Below are 20,357 nucleotides of genomic sequence, written 5' to 3' on the forward strand. Positions count from 1 at the left end.
CCAATGCTTGCCTGCAACAATAATACGTTCTTAATCCGGACTCCCCAGATGAGGGCACTCCCATCTACTAGGCACCTTGCTGGCCCTCTCGAGTCACAAAGAATGCCATTTCGATTAAAAACGGCACCAAAAATCGATTGGCATATTAAGAAGTTTTTACTTGCATTTTATCGGTATGTATGTTCTGAGCTAGGAGCAATTCCTAGTACAATTGTAGCAGTGCCTGGCCGTGCCCGGATGGGGGGGGGGGGGGGGGGTTCTACTGTGTTGACGTTCAGCTGTGTTCTACTTGAGCGCAATCGGCTTATACAGCGGTCCCTTTATAATCCGGCACCATTTGTGCTACGGGCATTGTGCTGGATTAGGGAGGGTGCTGGATTCCACTTGATATACTGCTGCAATGTGTATGAAAAGGGCATTTTGGTTGCTGAAAATTACTAGTATGCTGGTTTATAGAGGGTGCTGGTTTATAGAGACGGCTGTATTCCGTTTGCCTCCTTTCCTCCTCTTCTTTCTTGCTGTTCAGGTGAAAAATGCCCGGGTGCGCACAGGCAATAAGGCAGCTGCTGCTGCTGCCGCTGCTGCTAACTACACGGGCACCATGTTCTGCCAGGTCGGCGAGAAAATGCTGGGCGAGTCGAACGGCGATCTGCGCCTGGCGCACCGCGTCTGGAAGGTGAAGTTCAGCGGCGAAGGCGCGGACGACTGTGGCGGTGCGTACAGCGAGAGCATCAGCGAGATGTGTGAGGAGCTGCAGACACCGGGTGTTCTGCCACTGCTGATTCTCACGCCCAACGGCCTGAGCAACAACGGCGTCAACCGCGACTGCTTCATTCTGAACCCGAGCCTGCTGAGCCAGCCTGCGGGCGGCCAGGCGCACCGCGAGAACTTCCGCTTCCTGGGCATTCTCATCGGCATTGCTATACGCACTGGAGCGCCCATGAATTTATCTCTAGCGCCTCCGGTCTGGAAGCAGCTTGTTGGCATGGCTCTGACGGTCAGCGACTTGGAGGAGATTGACCGTGACTATGTGCCATCGCTGCTTCACCTGCGATGGCTGGGTGCTGCAGGTCTTGACAAGTTGGAGATGCCCTACAGCACGCCAAGTGCAAGGTTAGCGGCGCCAGTGAACTGTTGCCATTGTGTATGTGTGTGTGTGGGGGGGGGGGGGGCGTGTGTGTATGTATGTGTGACAGTAGAGAGGTTCTGCACAACGAAAATTCGAACGAAGTTTCGCAACAGGCCTTGCGAAAATGTGTACGAATTTTCGCACGAACTTTGTGTTCTGCACGTTTTCGTAGTTTGCACGCGCCAAGTGCACGTACGACATGACCCAATCTCACGAAACTTCCTACGAAAGTTCATTTCGCGTTCCCTGCAAGTTTCGCGTCCAAAGTTGCGAAAGTTCGTGCGAAGTTTCTCACTATGTGACGTAGAGCGACAGTTCGTACACATTTTCGTTTTGCAGAACCTCTCTAGTGTGTGTGCGTGTGTGTGTATATGTGTGCGTGCGCGTGTGCCCCATATGGTGCAGTGGTATGTGCAGTCGATTTCCAATCGAGAGGTCGCAGGTTCAATTCCCGACGATTATGGTCGCACACGTCTTTCTTCTCTTTCTCATTCTCCTAGCTCTTCTTTCATTCTCCTGGGTGGTTACCAACAGCCAGTGTATGCCGGAGTATGTGGTGTGGTGTGTGTGTCGAAAAAGAAAAAGAATGAAAAAATGGAAAAAATGAAAAATGAAAAATAGAGATTCACTGGCCAGAAAAAGCCACTTCAACCAGCTGTGTGGTAGATACCAGGCTAAAAAGCAGTGGCGGTCAATTCATCAGCCTTGCAAGCTGTTGAATGGTGTAATCCCAGCACAAATTGCTATGTCTAACATAGCTGTTCACTATCATTGCTTCCGCGATGGGCAGGTCTGAGGTCTGAGGTGCGCGTGCGTGCGTATGTTTTTTTGCGTGTGTGTGTTGTTTGCGTGTGTGTGTTGTTTGCGTGTGTGTGTGTGCGTGTGCGTGTGTGCATGTGCATACTGGCTACAGTGCACACCTACATGATTGTACTCTTGCTAGGAGTATGCCTGCTGTCCAGTGTGATTTCTATCACAATGGATGCAGCACCTGTGTAGTACTAGTACTAGTACATGTACTGGTACTGGTAACACATTGTGTGTTCTGTTCATGTACATGACTGTATTGTTCTTCTATGTTCAAGCCAGAGAGTAGTACTTGAAGTACGTATTTTACTACTCCCTGGTTCAAGCTCTTACTGTGTACCCCCTCATTGTGCGTTGTGTCTCTGATGTCCGCGCATCTACATGTACGTCTTCCTGTGCTTGCCTCTCACACCAGTGGTACGGAGGTGCGCCTGTCATCGGCGCATGCGTCCGTGAACTCGGACAACGTCGAGGAGTACATTCAGCGAGCGCTGCTCTACCGGCTGCACGAGTTTGATGCCGCCGTGGAGGCAGTGCGCACTGGAATGTCCCAGGTACGAACGACATGCACTGTGTGTGTGTGTGTGTGTGCGTGTGTGTGTGTGTGTGTGTGTGTGTGTGTGTGTGTGTGTGTGTGTGTGTGTGTGTGTGTGTGTATGTGTGCTTGTGCGTGTGTGTTTGCATGTGCATTGACACCATGTTCCTGTCAACTGCTATCTTCAGCTACTAGTATAACCATAGCTTGCTGCTAGTACTGAACAAGTAATCAAGTACTGTGAAACACGTTATGGTGTGCAAGCTCCACTGGCGGCCACTTCATAAAGGAATGAATGAAACTGTACAGGTTTGCAGCAAAGAGACCACTGGCGTTTGCAATGGGGTAGGGTTTTCCATGCTGTCAATATGGCCTACTAGTTGTCCAGGGTCCCGTATACTGTACTTCAGTACTTTCCATGGTCCCGTATACTGTACTTCAGTACTTTCCATGGTCCTGTATACAGTCTGTATCGGCTATAGAGTGACCGGATATAAGAATATATCGGCTACAGTGATATTGGTACGAAATATCAAAAGCAAAACGTATTTTGTCCAGTACAAATATCACTATAACCAATATTGTCGGATGTAATGATATATCGGATATTATGATGGCAACAAAGAATCAAAACATGCATAACACACTATATTATTATCGGCTATAGTGATAACTTTAAAATACATGTAGCAATAATAAGTTATCAAAGGCCCTATTTTTTTACTTTCTTCATGTTGCTTATTTTTATAGTGATACATGTACATGCACATAACATAATTTTTTTATGGAAATGCGGGCACCGTCAACTATGCAGCATGCTCATTTTGTCAAAACGCCATGCTAGCTGGAAGTATTTCCTTGCCTTTCATGTGTCGATCGAAAAAAGAAAAAAATCGATCGTATCGCATATAGTGATGCATCGGTTATAGTGATAAAATCACGGAAATCAAAAGGGTACGCTATAGCCGATACAGACTGTACTACTTCAGTACTTTCCATGGTCCTGTATACTGTACTTCAGTTGTCCAGGGTCCCGTATACTGTACTTCAGTTGTCCAGGGTCCCGTATACTGTACTTCAGTTGTCCAGGGTCCCGTATACTGTACTTCAGTTGTCCAGGGTCCCGTATACTGTACTTCAGTACTTTCCATGGTCCTGTATACTGTACTTCAGTTGTCCAGGGTCCCGTATACTACACTTCAGTTGTCCAGGGTCCCGTATACTGTACTTCAGTACTTTCCATGGTCCCGTATACTGTACTTCAGTACGGTATACTGGCACCTGAGATACTCTATATCCAAGGTCAATGGAGGGCGTCAGCAGAAATTAACTGCCATGCTGTTACCGGGAACACCAAAGTGCCAGAGGACGATGCACACGTTTGCAACAGATATTCTTGATGCACATGTTCCAACAGATAGTCTTGATGCAATGTTCCAGCAGGGTTTCCGCAGTCCGTAGCCAGTGAGTCAATAAACATGTTCTGAGAGTCTTGAATCTAACACAGTTGCCTTGATGTAGCTGCGGAGAATGCAGGAAGTGCTCTAAAATTGTTCCGCTCATGTTCTTGCTGCATGCAGGTGATTCCGGTGCCCATGCTCTTTCTCTTCACTGGGCCCGAGCTGGAAATGATGACGTGTGGCTGCCCAGCTATTGAACTCGATCTCCTCAGGTCGGTCGTATCCTATAAGGGCACCACCGAGGACAGCGACCTTGTGCGCTGGTTCTGGGCCGCCATGGAGGAGTTCAGCCAGCAGGAACGCTCGCTGTTCCTGCGCTTTGTCTGGGGACGCACGCGCCTGCCGCGCACGCTCGCCGACTTCCGCGGCCGTGATTTTGTTTTCCAGGTGAGTGCGCGCAACTTTGTACTGTGGAGTGGTAGAGCTTGTGGTGTGGCCACGCCCAAATAAGTATTGCTCACTCAAATTTGGAAGTGTACCGGTTCTCGTAACGACATTCTACAGTGCGTGTTTACTTGAAAGGTGACTTGAAATCAATGTCACCAAAACCTAATTTGAGACAAGTGAGAGCAATCGGAAAAAAAAAGGTAGCAAAAAGGAGCCACTGGCTCATTGTGCATGCTCTGGCCTGAGATCTGCAAAACTGTGCACGCGATGCTTGCAACGACGTCGGCATGGCGTACACATGAACAAATAATGATAATAATAATAATAATAATAATAATAATAATAATAATAATAATAATAATAATAATAATAATATTATTATTATTATTATTATTATTATTATTATTATTATTATGAAACGACCCAAATGCAAAGTGCCTATCGAGGGGTTCATTTGATAGAAAGATACGTCATGTATATTACTGAGTAGCCCAATTTTAGTATTGGACGTATTGATGGCTAACAAGGAGACGAGACATAGTAAAAAAAAAAAAAATAATAATAATAATAATAATAATAATAATAATAATAATAATAATAATAATAATAATAATAATAATAATAATAATAATAATAACGAGTGTAACGCAAATTCGGGATATTCGCGACAGTGAGGAGACAAGTACTTATTGCCGATCTCTATGCTACCAAAGGTTTCCGTCTTTCTCTATGGATTTGTATGATTAGCATGATGTGAAAACTCCAATGCAGCACCACATGCATGACTGTGTTGTAGAGGAGTGGTGGTTACAACACACCTGCTGAAATGGCAGTAAATACACGCATTTGGAGGACTGCTGTAAAGCAGAAATTTTCGGAGTTTTGTTTTCGGTTACTTCGGTGCCGACAATTTTTACCGAAAATAAAACGCACCGAACATTTCAGTACTACGGTACAACTATGCATGTGATACTAGTACACATACCTGGAAAACGGGTTTTACTGAAATTTCCCTCCACCGAACCGCCGATTTTGGAGAATACTGAAAATATTACACCACCGAACATGTCTGCTTTTACAGTATGTGCCCAATCTTAGTACTCCAGTGCAGGTTTGGGAGCTATCTTTGCTGCTATCTTTGCTGCTATCTTTGCTGCTATCTTTGCTGCTATCTTTGCTGCTATCTTTGCTGCTATCTTTGCTGCTATCTTTGCTGCTCCATCAAACACCAAGCCGAACGTGACCCGTCGGTAATGTTTTAGCTCCGGAACCATGTTCTGTTCTTTTCCTCCTGTGTCCTATCTACATGTATCAGGTGATGGATAACCAGAAGGTACGGCGAACTCCCGATAACTTTCTCCCCGAATCCTACACATGCTTCTTCTTACTCAAGCTGCCTTGCTACACCAGCGGGGCAATCCTTGCTGAGAAGCTGCGGTATGCCATCCACCACTGCAAGGCCATCGACTTGGACGACTACGCACGCACAATGGCCACCGAACCAGAAGACGAATGGGAGGATGAGTTCTGATCACAAAGAAACCGTTTTGTTTCTGCTGTTGTCGTCTATAACTACACATTTGCTCAAATTGCCACATACGTTCGCATTATGCGACCTTCTACCCGTTTTGGAACATGGGAAGTTCCGAACAGTCTTTGCCCGCCGCTTATAAAAAAAGCTAACGTCAAAAAGTGACCCTGTGTAGCCCATCATATTTATTTGTGTGCCATTTCATCCCCGTGCCCACAGTCATACAATACATCTTGCATGCATCTCATGTCATACGAACACCACCACACACACTCGGACTCAGACATGCCCATTTCAGCAACGATGATAGCGAACAGCTACGTTAGACATAGCAACTCACACACACACACACACGCACACACATCCAGGCATTTTTGTTCAGTTTTTGTACTCCTCGCGGGTATCATGTTTTGTGTAGCTGGCCTTTCGTTCCCTTTGCCATTCCATATTTTATTTCTTTACTCCTTTACCTATTGTATCGTTTGCAGGTCTGCTGGTCAGCTACATATTCAACCGCTTTATTTTATCAGAGGACTTTGAAAGTTCCTTGTAGCATGCAATCATTCCTGATGTTTTGCTGTGTATGTCTGTGCATGTAACCTTTGGCCTATTTCCATCATACTCAACTGTCTATTGCAACCATTCGGCCCACTACACGTGTACTGTTGTAGTGCTGTTATTGGAGAATCCGACTTCTATCCCATGCTATTGTAACATGCATTCAGACCATGCACCAACGCACACCGGCACGCACACGCACACACAGGTGCACACACACACATGCACGCACACGCACGCACGCACACACACATGCACACACACACACACACACACACACACACACACACACAGTGTCGTTGGGTTAGAGAATTAGGTAGTGATCAAGCCTTATAAATTCTGCGACAAATAGGGTGGCCTGGGAATTAGTAGTGGTACCAGTGAAACCTGTCACTATTGATTTGGGGATGGTATGCCGGGAAGAAAATAGAAAATAGCATCTCATAGATCAACTGAGTTGCTGCTGCACATGAGAACCTAACCAGTGATTGTGAATTGGAAGCGGCATCAATGGCAGAGAGGATACGGCTGAGGCACTAGCTGGGTGAGAAACCGCGGGGGTGTACACTCTTGCTAAAACCCACACAATAGTGGTTGGTAGGAGAGGCAGCGAGTGCACGGTTCACAAAGGGTCTGGGCCTGCAGATTGCCGCGGCATCATAATGGTGAAGGCAGGGTCTATTGCAAAAAATTCGAAACTGGATAGAAAACTGATAGTGTCCACTATTGTAAAATATTCTAAACCGTATACAATGTAGTGAAGAAGTGTGCAAATCCGAGGTCAAATGACTGGAAAAGGATAAGCAGAGCCCTAAAAATAGTACTAGTACCCTACGTAAAGAGAGAAGTATGTTCGTACCAGAGTGCTTCATGTGTTGAAGCTTCGCTGTAGTGTCGTGTCGTCCACTCTTGTATAATGTTGCAAACCTGATACCAGTATGCTCTCAAAGTATCTAGGGCGTGTTGTTGACAAATGGGACACTAACATATTTGCGTAACGAGAAGGTGAATGGGACTTCTGGTGGTATACTGCCAGAACTGTTGAAGGCCAGCAGTGAGCATCTCAATCTCAGACTAGTGAGCCTGTTTCAGGATGTGTGGCGTACTGGCAGCATACCACATGAAAAGGTTGAACGTGATCTCACTCCTGGACAATGGGATAACATGGTTCCAAACAACCATGATCAATAAAATAAGTCTGAGTTACCAAGGTGACAGTGGTGGCATGTGTGACAACGATGTTGAGCCACCAGGTCACATTGGCTGTGTGCCAAGTATGTCCTGCCTGCTTGTCGACCGACCGACCGAGTCTACCGCCCAACCGTCAGTGCAGCTCTAGGCTAGTCAGACCAGCGAGGCGGCCACCTCTGCGGCCAGCGTGCGGTGGAAATCATGCATGGCGTGCTCCACGCGCGGAGCGTACCGTCCAGTGTCGTAACTTCTGGATTGCAGGCCACGCTGCACGCTCTCCGAGATCTGAATGTCCTCCTGCTGCACCTGGTCACTCTGCAGCAGACAGTTGGTAACAAACTCGTCGAGGCCACCGGACTCTTCCTTGGTAGCAGCAACATCCTCGTCCAGATAATACTCAAAGAGAATCTGGCAGCGGTCCACGCCCAGTGGCCGTGCGATGTTGATATCCACCCATGGACCGTAGCGGTTGATCATCAGATTCGGATACACGTAGCAGAAGAACGCCTCGGTGCCAAGTCGTTCATCCACCGCTTCACTATCGGTACGTTCGTGCGGCCGGTCTTGACCCGCATCGACAGCAGCAGCAGCCGTCTTGCCACCAACGGTCTGCAAGGAGCAGCGTGGAAATATCTCCGTGTGGTAGGACTTGAGAGCCAGTCCCTTGCTCAGCTCCAGGTGCAGGTGTGGAACGTGAAAGCCACCGTCCAGGTAATTGTCCACAAACACTTTCCAGTTGCAGTCGACCGTGTACAGCCGGCGGTGCACAAAGCGCTGTGCTTTCGGCTGAGAGATGACTCCGCGTGTAGCGCTGTCCAGTGGCTGCAGAAACGTGCTCGGCGAAGACGTTGTCTCGTCTCGGTGTTGGTCCTCGCCACAACTTGGCACGGGCCGAACAAAGATGAACGGACCCCACTCCTGAACCTGCAGCCGTGGGAGACACAGCAGTACACAACCAGACCGGTTCCAGATAAGATCGACCAAAAGCTAACCAATCTACACTAGTGATTACTAACTACAGTCCATTTCAAAACTATAGACGCGTACCTAGGCAAAAACCGTTATGCCAGCATCTATATCACATAAAATCTGTGATCACTTTGTGCATAATGTTTTCCAAATTGGGCGTCTGTTATCCAATCGTTTAGAAACTATATGAGAGTAATTGTGGAGCGGACCTGAGCAATATTCCGAAAACTATTCTCAAAAAGTTCCAGCCAAATTTGAAATATTTCAAAAACCCTGTTCGTCTATAGTTTTGAAATGGACTGTAACGGGTTTGAACTTCACTTTTTAAAATAACCTCACACTGCATCACAGTGGGGTGTCCATAGGGCTAGGGCTTGAAAGTGATGACGTCAAAAACGGCCAGGGAATACTAAGTTGACATCAGATTTCTATTTTGGATCCACTAAGGTGTGACTTTGCTATTGCCTCAGTATGTGGGTGCATAGCAACCCACTCATGTCGTATGCAGGGGTGACTTTTACTTCGCCACCAGTTGTAACCCTGCCCCCAGTAGCCAAATCAGTCAGTTTCACTGGTAACATCACCTTGCTGAGAGTAAGACGGCTTGAAATGTGCTTGGATCCATACAAAAACTGGATCCAAGTGGATCCAATTTTTGAATTTTTGAAATTGTTGCTATGCTGTGACGTAGCACTTTCAAGCCCTATTACATGATAATACCACACCGGCCGGCACAATGATCAACTAGCCTTGCAGATGTCCACAGCATCAACGTTGCCCTCACCTCAGCTTTCACCAGCCCAAAGGACTTAGCCGAGAAGTTCTTGATGCCCCTGAGCTGTGTGGCCTTGCGCAGACGTCCATCCAGCGCGTACTCAAAGCCGTGGTAGGGGCAACGGAAATGGTCTGCACAGCCTTCTGGCCGCTGCTCGACGATGGCTGCATGATGCCGACAGACGTTGAAGTGACAGTGCAGCTTCCCGGTCTCGTCGCGAACAACAATCAGCGGCTCGCCGCCTACGTCAACGGTGGAGAATTGTCCTGGCCTGCTGACGTGATGGGCGTGGCACGCGATCTGCCAGTTTCGACCGAACACGCAGCGCTGCTCAGCCTCCAGCACACATCTCCTAGTGTACCTGGGTAGCAAAGTGGCACTGATAAGATTTAGATTCCTAGGCAGTTGTGCAATGAAGACAGGTGCGGGGTATGTATGACAACGACTTGTATTTGCCAAGGCCCGGGCCATGGCGAGTGTTTTAGCTCCATACCGTAGTACATGGTAGTAATACTAAGGATAATTTTCATAAGCTATGAATGCGGTTTCCAAGGGTGCTGGAACTGCCTGGGCCCAGATCCATGTCAATGGGCATTGCGCATAGTGTTGTTGTAACTGAGCAATTATATAGGAAAACAGCACAGTATTCCAGTGCTACCACACCAAACATAGCCGCACCAATGTACTGTATAAGCAGAAAATTTCGTCGGTCAATAAATTCGTCAACTCCAAAGAAAGGGAGTTCGTCCGGTTGTAAATTTCGTCCATGGATCATAAGAGTGTATTGAAAAGCTGGACAAATCAATATTAGTCCAGCATTTAATTTAGTCCAACAGCTCGTTGGACAAAAAAGACGAGATTAAATTCCAGACGAATATTTCTGCTTGTACAGTAGAACACCTTTGAACGCCCCGGCGCCCCTGACACGACACAGGTGACTGTAACGTGAACTGTGTTGGGTTTTGTTCCCCGGGCTGCACCAGGCCCTATTCCAGCTGGGCAGGGCCGATTTACGAACGCTAGCCTAATATGGTATTGTACGGACAACCTGGAACTTCCAAATCCGGGTCTGAATCCACATTGTTTCCTGTACAGTCAACTTCGCTAATAACGACTGCGGATATAACGACAATTCGCGAATAACGACAGAATTTCCATGCCCAGAGCAAAGTCCCATCCAACTGTAATACATTATAATGAGACTTCGGGTATAAGGACACTTCGCGAATAAGGACACTTTTCTGAAGCCGCGCCGAGTGCCGTCATTATAAGCGAAATTGACTGTAGGTCTACAATGCCAATGGTCTCGTGTCCTCTCCCTACGTAGATGCTATGACTCCTTCGGTGTTCAGGTTTGTGATGCCATTCTGGGATATGAAGCACCATCATGTCCAATGCTGAGAACACTGTGTAATGTGTGTAGACATGTAGTGGTACATGATCCAAGGCACCTTCCATTGTGGCATCATTCCCATTTTCGGACACAACGAGCACTTGCCACATGTACCGTACTGTCTTACCATGCAGATGGAAGAGTGAGTGCCTCTTCGACGGGTTTTGACCCATCGAATTCAGCGACTATTGCCCGCAACTCCGCAGCAGCGTCGGGAGATTGGGAAGCGTTTAGGTTCGAGCTCCGGCGGCTTTGGCCTGCCGCCCCAGAGTCGCATATTGTCCGCGAGGTCAAAACTATGCAAGGAGCTGCAGGCCGAGATCCACTTGCCAACTTCAAGGCAGTGGGGCTTGTCCTGGATATTGCTAGAAACCTGGACATTGCCAACGTCGAGAAAATCGACATATCGTCGCTGCCTAGGCTATAATTATTTTATAATACAAAGCGTATGAACTGGATCATTCATGGTGATGGATATGCAAAGTCCACTTCGGTCATAAGCAGACTGTTCGGAGTGTTCCCGTTCGCCTTTCCCTCAAACTAATGAATACTTACTTGACATGACATGATTGTTTTTGCGGCTGATCATGACATCGCATGCGGTGAACAAGGCCATGAACGACTTTTACGTGCGACGCCTTGCACTAGCTAGTTGTACAAAGACTTTGAAGTAAGGACTTTAGGTAAGCTTATATTTAATTGTAGTTAGTAGTCAGTGCAGCTACACTACAGCTAGCTAGCTAGCTGCGAGTGTTGCACTTGCCTTGGACTTCACTTCGGAGTTCGGAGATGAAAAACAGCACACATTGTAGCAAGAGTACATAACCCACGTTATGTACTCTTGCCGTCTTGGTTATGTACTCTTGATTGTAGTGACCATGGTGACAGTACTCAGTAGTGTTGGTAACTGAGTATGCAGCAGAATAATGCTATCTGATCAGTGTTTCTTGAAATTTTCTAACACGAACCTCCACGGCTCTAGAATAACCTGCAGGCCTGATAACGGCTAGCCTAAGGACTTGGTGATTGGTAGATGGTTGCTTCATTACTATGAGTATTACTGTGTGAAAACGTGTATGACTTTGTACAGAGCTACACACTGTAGACTGTAGTAATCTACTAATGCCGAGTAATGGTCACCAACGCTGTTTCTCTAGGTGTCATTGGTTGTACTTCACATGAGGAGAAAGCACGAACGCTGGTTTGTGAAATCATTCAAGTCCTAAAGCAGGTGGTGGTTGGGAGCTTGAAATTGGTTATTTTGATCTACCACGAATGATTCCACCAGCAGGTACACATAGATATAGCACTTGACTTGTTGAGTCTCGTCTCCGATCTTGCTTGAGCCTGTACAGATGGTACAGGCAAGGCCTTACTGGCCCTTAGCCTAGGTTTCACTACCGGTAAGGTCAAGAACTGAGCTATATGAAGCAGGGAGTCGTATAATACTAGTCGACTCCCTGATATGAAGACTGCAATACTGTTCAAAAATTGTTGATCCAACCGTTCATGATGACTGAGTCGACTAATCCTGATTGATCAAACGTGAAAGTGATGCCTGAGGAACTGGTCGCAAACACCTCTGAGTCTGACCTGAACTCCACACCTGTTTCAGCGCACTGTCACCACCACTCCAGTCTCCATACCCAGCAGCAGCTTTCTTCGTCCCACACTGTTACTGACGAAACAAAAATTCCCAAGCTGCCTGTCGATGGACGGCATGCGCGTATATGCCGGCAATAATCATTGCACGTACGTGTGTAGAGGTTTGTTTGTTTTGTGAGTTTTATTTTTGTCGATTTTTAATAAGTTACGCATGCTCAATCCCCGCACATAGCTGCAAAATCAATTTTTGTATGCATGCCCTTTGCAAAATGGCGCCGCAGTTTCCAACCTTTCCTTTCCTTTCAACTCACTAACTCATCGTCCTCGTAAACCAAGGTTCCGAGGCCTATCTTTCAGCCATGGCCGTGCCTGCAGAGGAGAGACCAGAGGCCGAAGGTAAGGATTAGTAGTATTATCAACACCCTTCTTACGGGCCAGTTCCATCTGAAAAAAAGTTATCTGTTTACTCTCCAGTCGCCCATGTCTCGTCTGAGACCGACAGTGACGATGAGGTTCCAGAACTCGCTGAGGCTGGCGAAGGAGCAGGATCCCTAGCCTCTGGCGGTGATGAGGGCGCCAAGGCCAAGCAGAGCAGAAGCGAGAAGAAAGTCAGAAAAGCCCTGTCCAAGTTCGGTCTGAAGGCAGTACCAGGAATTAGCCGTGTAACTATCCGCAAGTCAAAATCCATCCTTTTTACTATTTCTACTCCTGATGTATACAAGAGCCCAGCATCAGATACTTACATCGTCTTTGGCGAGCCCAAGGTATGGATAGCCGACAATGCCGTGTGCAATATGTTGTTTATTTACATGCATACTGCTTTCCAACATCCAGGTCAAAGCGTAATTGAATGAGACTTGAGATATTCCTTACATGTATTTCTCAAGTAATGCACTAATCATTAGGTCGAGTACTTTGCCATGGAAAGAGGACCTCTGCCTCTGTATGGGCGGAGTGTCGTCATGCTGTGTTTCACGGCTTTGCCGTAATTTTAGAATTGCCACGAGCAGTGCAACAAAACTAATCAACGTATGTTCAGTGAGAATGGTGAAATACCTCAACCAGGATTTGATGTTTAAGGCCTTTCGTAGTACTGTAAAGTAGAATGATACCTTAGCATCAGTTCTCTGTGCCAAGCATCCATAAACCAAGAGGACTCGCCTATGGTAATGGAGCAGTCCACAGCATACTGCCTTCGATATGTACTTGAACTAAGTTTTGCTTGATTCGCTTCTCCACGCATTGAACGACATAGAATTTTACAAATTTCAAACCGCAGGAAAGGTTTGGTTTGTGCTTGTTTGCATTGCGCGGATCAAGCTATATGCTATAATAAAAGCGGTGTGTCACACAGCTGGCCGATAGAAAAGAAATCACAGCTGCATGCTTTGGGGTTCGGGTTATTTGTTATACCTGCACATGTAAAGCTGTCCGTGAAATATAACTTCATTGAAACTGTGTTGCAATTCTGACGAGCAAGCCAGGCTTGAGTGGCACCCTTATATTTTGATTGTTGCATGTTACTATGAAGCTGGATGTTTTGTTTCTTCATTTTGTTTTCCTTGGTGCTTAGATCGAGGATCTCAGCCAGCAAGCTCAAATGCAGGTAAGTGTACATTGGCTAGCGAGGTTTCGCTCCATGTTGGGCACCTGTTGTAAGGCTTACCATCTCGCCTTCATCGCTAGGCACTTCGCCTGCCACCTTTGTATAATCAGGCACCGTGCTGTTGTCGCGCGGCCAAAATTCCTTTATTTCTCAACACAATTGTATAGCCGGTGGTAAGGCTGATGCGTGAACTTTGATCTTCCTTTCTTTTGAAATGCTTTCACCCATAAATATGTACTGTGAAGCGGTAAACTGTGTTGGCGTATGACTGTTGGATCTAGTGATAAATTGCATACCTATAATTATGCTTTGCCAAATATTTTTCTCACGCTTGCTGTTTCTTCCTTGCCTTGTGTAGGCCGCCGAGAAATTCAAGGCCGCTGATGTCAGTGCTGCCAGCAAGGCAACCAAGGACAAGGACAGTGCTGCTGCTGTCGCTCCAGTAGAGGAGGAGAATGACGAGGAGATCGATGAGACTGGTGTTGAGACCAAGGACATTGACTTGGTCATGCAGCAAGCTAATGTATCCAGAGCACGTGTAAGTGAACTAGGCCTTGCTCCATTTTTACAGAGTGCATGTAGCAACTATGCACGTGTTTAAACTGCACAAGAGATATTGAGAGTGGTAGCAAGATCGATTTGCTCTGCAGCTTCGAAACCAAGGACGATTCAAGTAGCGGTGAATGCACTAGCTCTTTTCTTCTCTCAGTTCTGTTCACACTAACTTGGCTCTTAGGCCGCGGTCACACCAAGCGCGATTCAGCCATTCAGCGGAAAAAAGCGCTTTTTGACGTCATCGTCGCTACGGAAACGGCTGAATTTTCGGCTTCAGCCTTTTTCAGCAGTCAGCCGTTTTCAAAGCGCTGAATGGGAGCGCTGAATGGATTCAGCCACTTTCAGCCATTCTGGCGCAGTACAGTGGCGGGAAAAATAAACTCGTTCAAAGCGCATCTTGGCATGATCTTGCAGCTCGCATCGTGTTCTGCCACCTTCCGGCTTTCGTTGTTGGTGAAACTTCTCTCCTTGCCTTTTTGTCGGTCATCATGGAATCCTGGACAGTAGCACTGGAGCGGCGACTACTGGAGCGGCGACTACTGGAGCGGCGACTACTGGAGCGGCGACTACTGGAGCTTTGGTTTGAAACAAAGACCAAGTATGACACCACTATGAAAAAAATACCAGAAAGAGAGCGTGGATCTTGGACGAACTGAAGAAGTGTGCTGGAGAAGGCGGACGGGAAAACAAGAGAAAATCATATTCAAAAATGAGCGGGAAGAAAAAAAACTCTAGCACACAAAAAGTCCAGCCGATTTCGCGAAGTGGTGTGACCAACCACCCCATTCAGCACAAGCCACTTTCAGCGCAAGCGGGAAACGGCTTGTTTGGTGTGACCGCGGCCTTATCTCACAGACCCCCATGGCCATGCCAAGTAGACCCAGAAGAGTAGTAGCACGCACCATTGTTTGTTTTAGACCCTAAATGGGACGGGTGTGTCGATGAACATCCATCACAAAGTTTCTCTGTGCCGATGTACTAGTTTGCACGTAGCTAGCAACCTTTTACCTGGGTGCATGGAACTTGTTTGTTTCAACATAAATTTCCGCCATCTCCACCTGATGCACACTCTGGTAATTGTTCTAGAAATATGTTTACCTGGCTCCACCAAGCTGCTTTGGTTCGGGGTGGATACAAAGTTGGTAGTGAAATGTTGAATTTTGGAGCGATCACGCATGTTCTTTCCTTACGTACTGTATAAGTACAAATTTTCGTTCACGAAATCTTTCTAGATCACTCCACCAGCAGGCTTGTGACGTACTAAATTTCGCTTTTGGTCGATGTCTGTCACCCCGAAAGTTCAGAAAGAAAACTTTATAGTTTGGTACAAACTTTACTTCGTGCCCCCTAACGAATATATCGAAAGTTAATTCCAAGCGAAAATTTGTACCTTTACAGTACTGATTCCAAAGTGGAGTCTCCCTTCTGCTCTTTTCTGCTTGTTGCTTTGTTGTAATGGTGACTTGAATGATCGTTCTTGTTAATAAGATTGTGGGTTATTTTGTATTGTTCTTTTTCGTAGGCCGTCACTGCTCTCAAGGCACAAAATAATGACATCGTCAATGCTATCATGGTAAGCTTGCTTTCCTAAACCAGAATCTCAAGTATGCTTAGTTATCACCATCAACTACACATTGCGCAGTGTACCGGTATTTCTTTCACAGCATTCCACCGTAGCATCCTGTTGTTGAAATCGGACTAGGCTACTTATAGCGTGAGTATATAAGCTCCCAAGAGTGCAACTCTGCGTATGGGGTCTCTGACGGCGAAAACTCACACCACGTGTCTCAGGTACGTTTCGTGCTACGTACAAACGTAGTATAACGTGCGCGCAATCTGAATGTCTGCCATGGTAATGCTGGCGAGTTGCATGCGCGCAGTGAGTTTCTGTCAAAGAGTGCTTTTTTATTACACCGCTGCTCGCTGAAAACGGGCCACAAACAAACAACTGGAACACTACACCACGTGGTGTGAGTTTTCGCCGTCGGCCAACCCCATAGAAAGGGTATCAGCTTATCAGGAGTTGCAGATTCTTGGGAGCTTATGTACTCTTGCTTATAGTCATAGCAAGAGTACATAAACCAGAGTGTGCAACTGTGCATATCAGATCTGAAACAGCGCAGTTCGTGCACTACGTCACCCTGGTGAGGTCAGCCAAGCCGCGACTTGCGTACAGCTCAAATTTTCGTGTTTCACAGACAGGAAATCAACCAAGTTTACATGATATTAGTCGTCTTGTTGTAGGATTTCGTGTGTTTTTGTGTGACTGCGTATACTGCGTACATCCGCTGACAAGTAAATTCACCAGGCTATCCGTTTCAAAAAACCGAAATCAGGACAAACTCAGTGACCTGCACCACCGTGACTGGTTACGCAACCTTTCACCGTACCTGTGGCTTACCATGCCGTCAGAAATGATGTGCACGAATTACGCTCCCACAGGAACCATCCCGAGTTGCACACTCTGGTTTATGTACTCTTGGTCATAGCAAGAGTCTTTTTTGAATGGTCTCTTTTTGGATGACGGCTACACCAGCATCACTGGCCTCAAGCGAAGGTCCTTGGTTCGAATCCTAGTAGTGTCAGTCAATTTTTTCATTCAGACTTTCCTCATTTGCAACTTTCGAATCAATGAATATTCGCTGCTCGTAGTCTTCTTTATGCTGACTTAAATGGTGTTGGTCCAAGCAAGCTGCACGACTTCATTCGTTCTATTTCCAATCCGATTTGTGCGCCTCCGCCAAAATTGGGAGAGCGTTCACAACTAGGTTGGGAGTGACTTCAGTGTTGGGTGACTATTGGACTTCCACTTCCTCTGGCAACACAAACGTTGTGACTCGTCTAGTGTGTTACTGTGATCAAGAAACTAGAACAAAAACAGTTCACTGAAGTGAGTGGATATACTTCTTTGAAGCATGTACACTAGTAAACAAAAGTTGCATGGTTTGAGTCGGAGTCACTATGGCTCGATTCCTCAGAAGTCAATTCACCAGAAGTGACAGTTTGATCAAAGTCCTGAATGTTTTGTTTTTGGAGGAAGTACAAGTGGTCTTCTGGACACTGGATCGAGGCTGCAATACATTGCTCAGCTCTTCTTCCCAATTGAAAGCACCCCAGTTCTATGCCTGCTCTTATTACCATTCAGTGCACCACTTCTCTTTGACTCTTCTAGACATCCCCATGTCAACACACCCGTTACTCTGGCCTAGTGCTGACAATGTGGCAAATAACCCCGTGGTTACGTACCCAACTGTTTACTCTGAGCATGTGGTAACATACTTAAATGTGTACCGCTGGCAGGCAGCTTAGAGGCCATTGGGACAATGATGCCGTTGTCATACTACACTGTACCAGTATTGAGTCAATGAGAGCACATCGAGTGTGCAAGTCAAATCTTGAGCTGCGATGGGCTCACCCGTGACAGGATTTTTTTATTTCGTCAAGAACTTATGCTTTTCCCTGCTCGCTATTCCAGTATCAGTTCGTTGAGTTCAGGATGCATAGACCTACTGTCCGCTGTTCTCCTTCCACTACCATACCTGGGCTGCACAACTTCTTTGCATTTTGTATCTCTGGTTTTGTATTATTAGTGAGCCAATTTGCCACGGAAAAACGAATGTCATAGGAAATGTTCACCGTGGGCTGAGATATTAGAGAGGTTCCGCATAACGTAATTTCGTTAGTAAAAACGTGGTCGCTCTACGGAAAATCTTGCGTACACTGCATGCGGATTTATGTTTCGCGATGCGGGGGTTTTGAATCACAAAGCTGCCCTTTGCAACTCTGGACCTGGCAGTGTATGGCTGGGGAGTGAGTCATAATTTTTCACCCCAGTCCACTTACGGAGTACCTCCGTTATCAGAGCCCTACCTGCGTACTCAGACAGATTACGTAAGTGGAGTTCAAACTCGCGAATCCACGGGGTTTTCTCACCCACTTACGTAAAGTTTCTCCACTTTACGTAGTGCGTCACCTCTCTAATGTTGAGTTGTACACTCTTGCCGGTATGTGGCCTTGTGGCAAACTTTGACGATGGTGATTGTGAGACTGGGTTAAAAATAGGAGCTGTTGCTTCTGACTTCTGCAATGTCTCTTCAGTTTTGACTCTGCCTAATGCTCTTTCTCTGTGTCTTTTTTCGTGCTGTTTTTCCAGGACCTCACCATGTAAACACCACCTTGATAACTAGAAACCATCTCTGACTGTTGGAGGGACATGCCAGTTCAGTCCACTGATCTTCTTGGTGTTTCTTCTCTTCACTACCTCTCTGGTCCTTCTTGCTACTCAATTCTCTCTCTCCACCTGTCTGTTCTGGCATCTAAATTGATTTGGACTCCTGTGCAGCTCGTGTCATTGCTTGCAGTGAAGGCATCTTGGCAGGCAACCTGAACTGTAATGTGTACTCTGTTCTGGTGCGTGTGTGAGTTTCGGTCTGGAGGAGAGTGTAGTGCTTGGTACTTTACATGTCAGACAAAGGGCGAGCAGACAAATGCACACCATACGCCAGCTATTCGCATGACAAGTCAACGTTTGGAGTTGGCTCCCTGCATTAGAGTCGCGCGCCCAAGAACCCTGTTTCAGCCTAGGACCTTCTAATCTTTGAGCAATCTGGCTACGATCTTATTCTTAGATCAATTCGTACTGGATCATCAATCATGGACGCATTATTTCAGGCTTGCCGTGCTTGTGCCCCATGTTCCTCGGCGTTCGACTCTACTGTGTTACAACACTGAGAGACTTGAGTATGGCGCACCTCCAAGGCCAAGGGCCATGTAAATCTGCAGTTTCAAGTGTTTGAAACGAAACTCTCGAAATGTTATTAGCTGTGTTTCCACCAGGGTGTCTCCCTGGTTTACAAAGTAGGTTACCGCATGTCTGGAAAAATAAGTGTAGTTCAGTAGAGTCGCACGGCCAAGAACGTCCAGCCTGAAGAACGCCACAGCGGTGCTGGTTTTCTGGCAGCTTTTGGGTTATGTATGATCCAGACCAGTAAGAATTGTTTCTAAGAACCAGCAAGGTTGATGAAAAGTAAGAATGCCCCCAGGCTTACCCCTCAGAAACAATGACTCTACTGCAGACGGCTGTCGCTGTATGGCAACACAGCACTACTATTGTAGAGTACAGTAAAGTCGCGCGCCGAAAAACGTCCAGCCTGAAATGCTATGAACACCACAGCCTATAGTTCCAATAACGGCGCTGGTGGTTTTCCTGCAGTTTTTGGGATACCTACATACCGGCAAGAGTAAATAACCCCCAAGAGTGTGCAACTCCAGCTATGGGGTCTGCGACGGCAGAACTTCACATCATGTGATGAACCCATACGCATTATAATGCACTCTGTGCATGATTGATTCAGGGTTGTACGAAACCCAGCTTTGGGTACAACTCTCTTGTGATCACTTTGCACTGTTTGCCAGTGTAACCTTTTGAACCATGTCACGTGATGTGAAGTTCTGCCGTCGCAGCACTGCATGCATAGAGATTGTGCACGCAGTTTCACACTCTTGGGGTTATGTACTCTTGATACCGGTATGTACAATAATATGCAACTCTTTCTATCAACCGATAATGGAAGTTCATACGACATGTCGACAGTCGTTACTCCATGTGTAACGACTTCCTGACATGAATTTTCGTTGTCACTTGTGTACTGGGACTACTGACCCATATAAACTATAAAGTAAGGGGCCGTTTACATGAGAAAAATAAGCCCGGGCATATTCAACCCTACAATGTAGGCTTACGATAAGCCCGCCTTGATCTGTCACCCAGTCATTTTAGAGCGCGCGTTTACATGGTCAGGCGAGCTTATTCAGCTAGCCCCGAGCTGAACTAGCCCTACCCTTGACCCCCGAGCT

The 20,357-nt window shown here is 46.6% G+C and overlaps 3 protein-coding genes across 3 annotated transcripts in view; 2 read left to right on the top strand and 1 right to left on the bottom strand.

The window, feature by feature from the left end:
- LOC135817859 (E3 ubiquitin-protein ligase HERC2-like) overlaps positions 1 to 6,505 on the top strand; it is an 89,938-nt gene extending 83,433 nt beyond the window's left edge. The window contains exons 59-62 of the mRNA XM_065331142.1: positions 527 to 1,113; positions 2,352 to 2,490; positions 4,052 to 4,318; positions 5,634 to 6,505. Of these exons, the coding sequence (XP_065187214.1) occupies positions 527 to 1,113; positions 2,352 to 2,490; positions 4,052 to 4,318; positions 5,634 to 5,849 (1,209 nt within the window). The 3' untranslated portion in view covers positions 5,850 to 6,505. The remainder of the gene's footprint in view (positions 1 to 526; positions 1,114 to 2,351; positions 2,491 to 4,051; positions 4,319 to 5,633) is intronic.
- Positions 6,506 to 6,714: 209 nt separating this feature from the next.
- On the bottom strand, positions 6,715 to 11,237 carry LOC135817868 (uncharacterized). The gene is made up of 3 exons (XM_065331154.1): positions 10,863 to 11,237; positions 9,352 to 9,703; positions 6,715 to 8,522 (listed from the first exon to the last, which is right to left on the bottom strand). The coding sequence occupies exons 1-3, from the start codon at positions 11,138 to 11,140 to the stop codon at positions 7,752 to 7,754; spliced, it is 1,401 nt and encodes a 466-aa protein (XP_065187226.1). The 5' UTR covers positions 11,141 to 11,237; the 3' UTR covers positions 6,715 to 7,751.
- A 1,339-nt stretch (positions 11,238 to 12,576) lies between these two features.
- LOC135817878 (nascent polypeptide-associated complex subunit alpha-like) lies at positions 12,577 to 18,889 on the top strand. Its single transcript, XM_065331166.1, has 6 exons — positions 12,577 to 12,736; positions 12,815 to 13,104; positions 13,914 to 13,946; positions 14,305 to 14,484; positions 16,024 to 16,074; positions 18,655 to 18,889. Exons 1-6 carry the CDS (start codon positions 12,700 to 12,702, stop codon positions 18,667 to 18,669), a joined length of 606 nt encoding a protein of 201 aa, XP_065187238.1. The 5' UTR covers positions 12,577 to 12,699; the 3' UTR covers positions 18,670 to 18,889.
- The last annotated feature ends 1,468 nt before the right edge of the window (positions 18,890 to 20,357 follow it).

This window comes from Sycon ciliatum, chromosome 1, assembly GCF_964019385.1.
Source record: "Sycon ciliatum chromosome 1, ocSycCili1.1, whole genome shotgun sequence".
Classification (NCBI taxonomy): domain Eukaryota; kingdom Metazoa; phylum Porifera; class Calcarea; order Leucosolenida; family Sycettidae; genus Sycon; species Sycon ciliatum.

What these genes read in the sequence shown, in the direction of transcription:
- LOC135817878 (XM_065331166.1), top strand. Translation starts at nt 12,700, where the DNA reads ATGGCCGTGCCTGCAGAGGAGAGACCAGAGGCCGAAG. An exon ending in GCCAGCAAGCTCAAATGCAG is followed by an intron (nt 13,947 to 14,304) that starts GTAAGTGTACAT and finishes TGCCTTGTGTAG; the next exon opens with GCCGCCGAGAAATTCAAGGC. An exon ending in CTAATGTATCCAGAGCACGT is followed by an intron (nt 14,485 to 16,023) that starts GTAAGTGAACTA and finishes TCTTTTTCGTAG; the next exon opens with GCCGTCACTGCTCTCAAGGC.
- LOC135817868 (XM_065331154.1), bottom strand. Translation starts at nt 11,140, where the DNA reads ATGTCGATTTTCTCGACGTTGGCAATGTCCAGGTTTCTAGCAATATCC. An exon ending in CTCACTCTTCCATCTGCATG is followed by an intron (nt 9,704 to 10,862) that starts GTAAGACAGTAC and finishes TTTGCTACCCAG; the next exon opens with GTACACTAGGAGATGTGTGC. An exon ending in TTGGGCTGGTGAAAGCTGAG is followed by an intron (nt 8,523 to 9,351) that starts GTGAGGGCAACG and finishes CCACGGCTGCAG; the next exon opens with GTTCAGGAGTGGGGTCCGTT.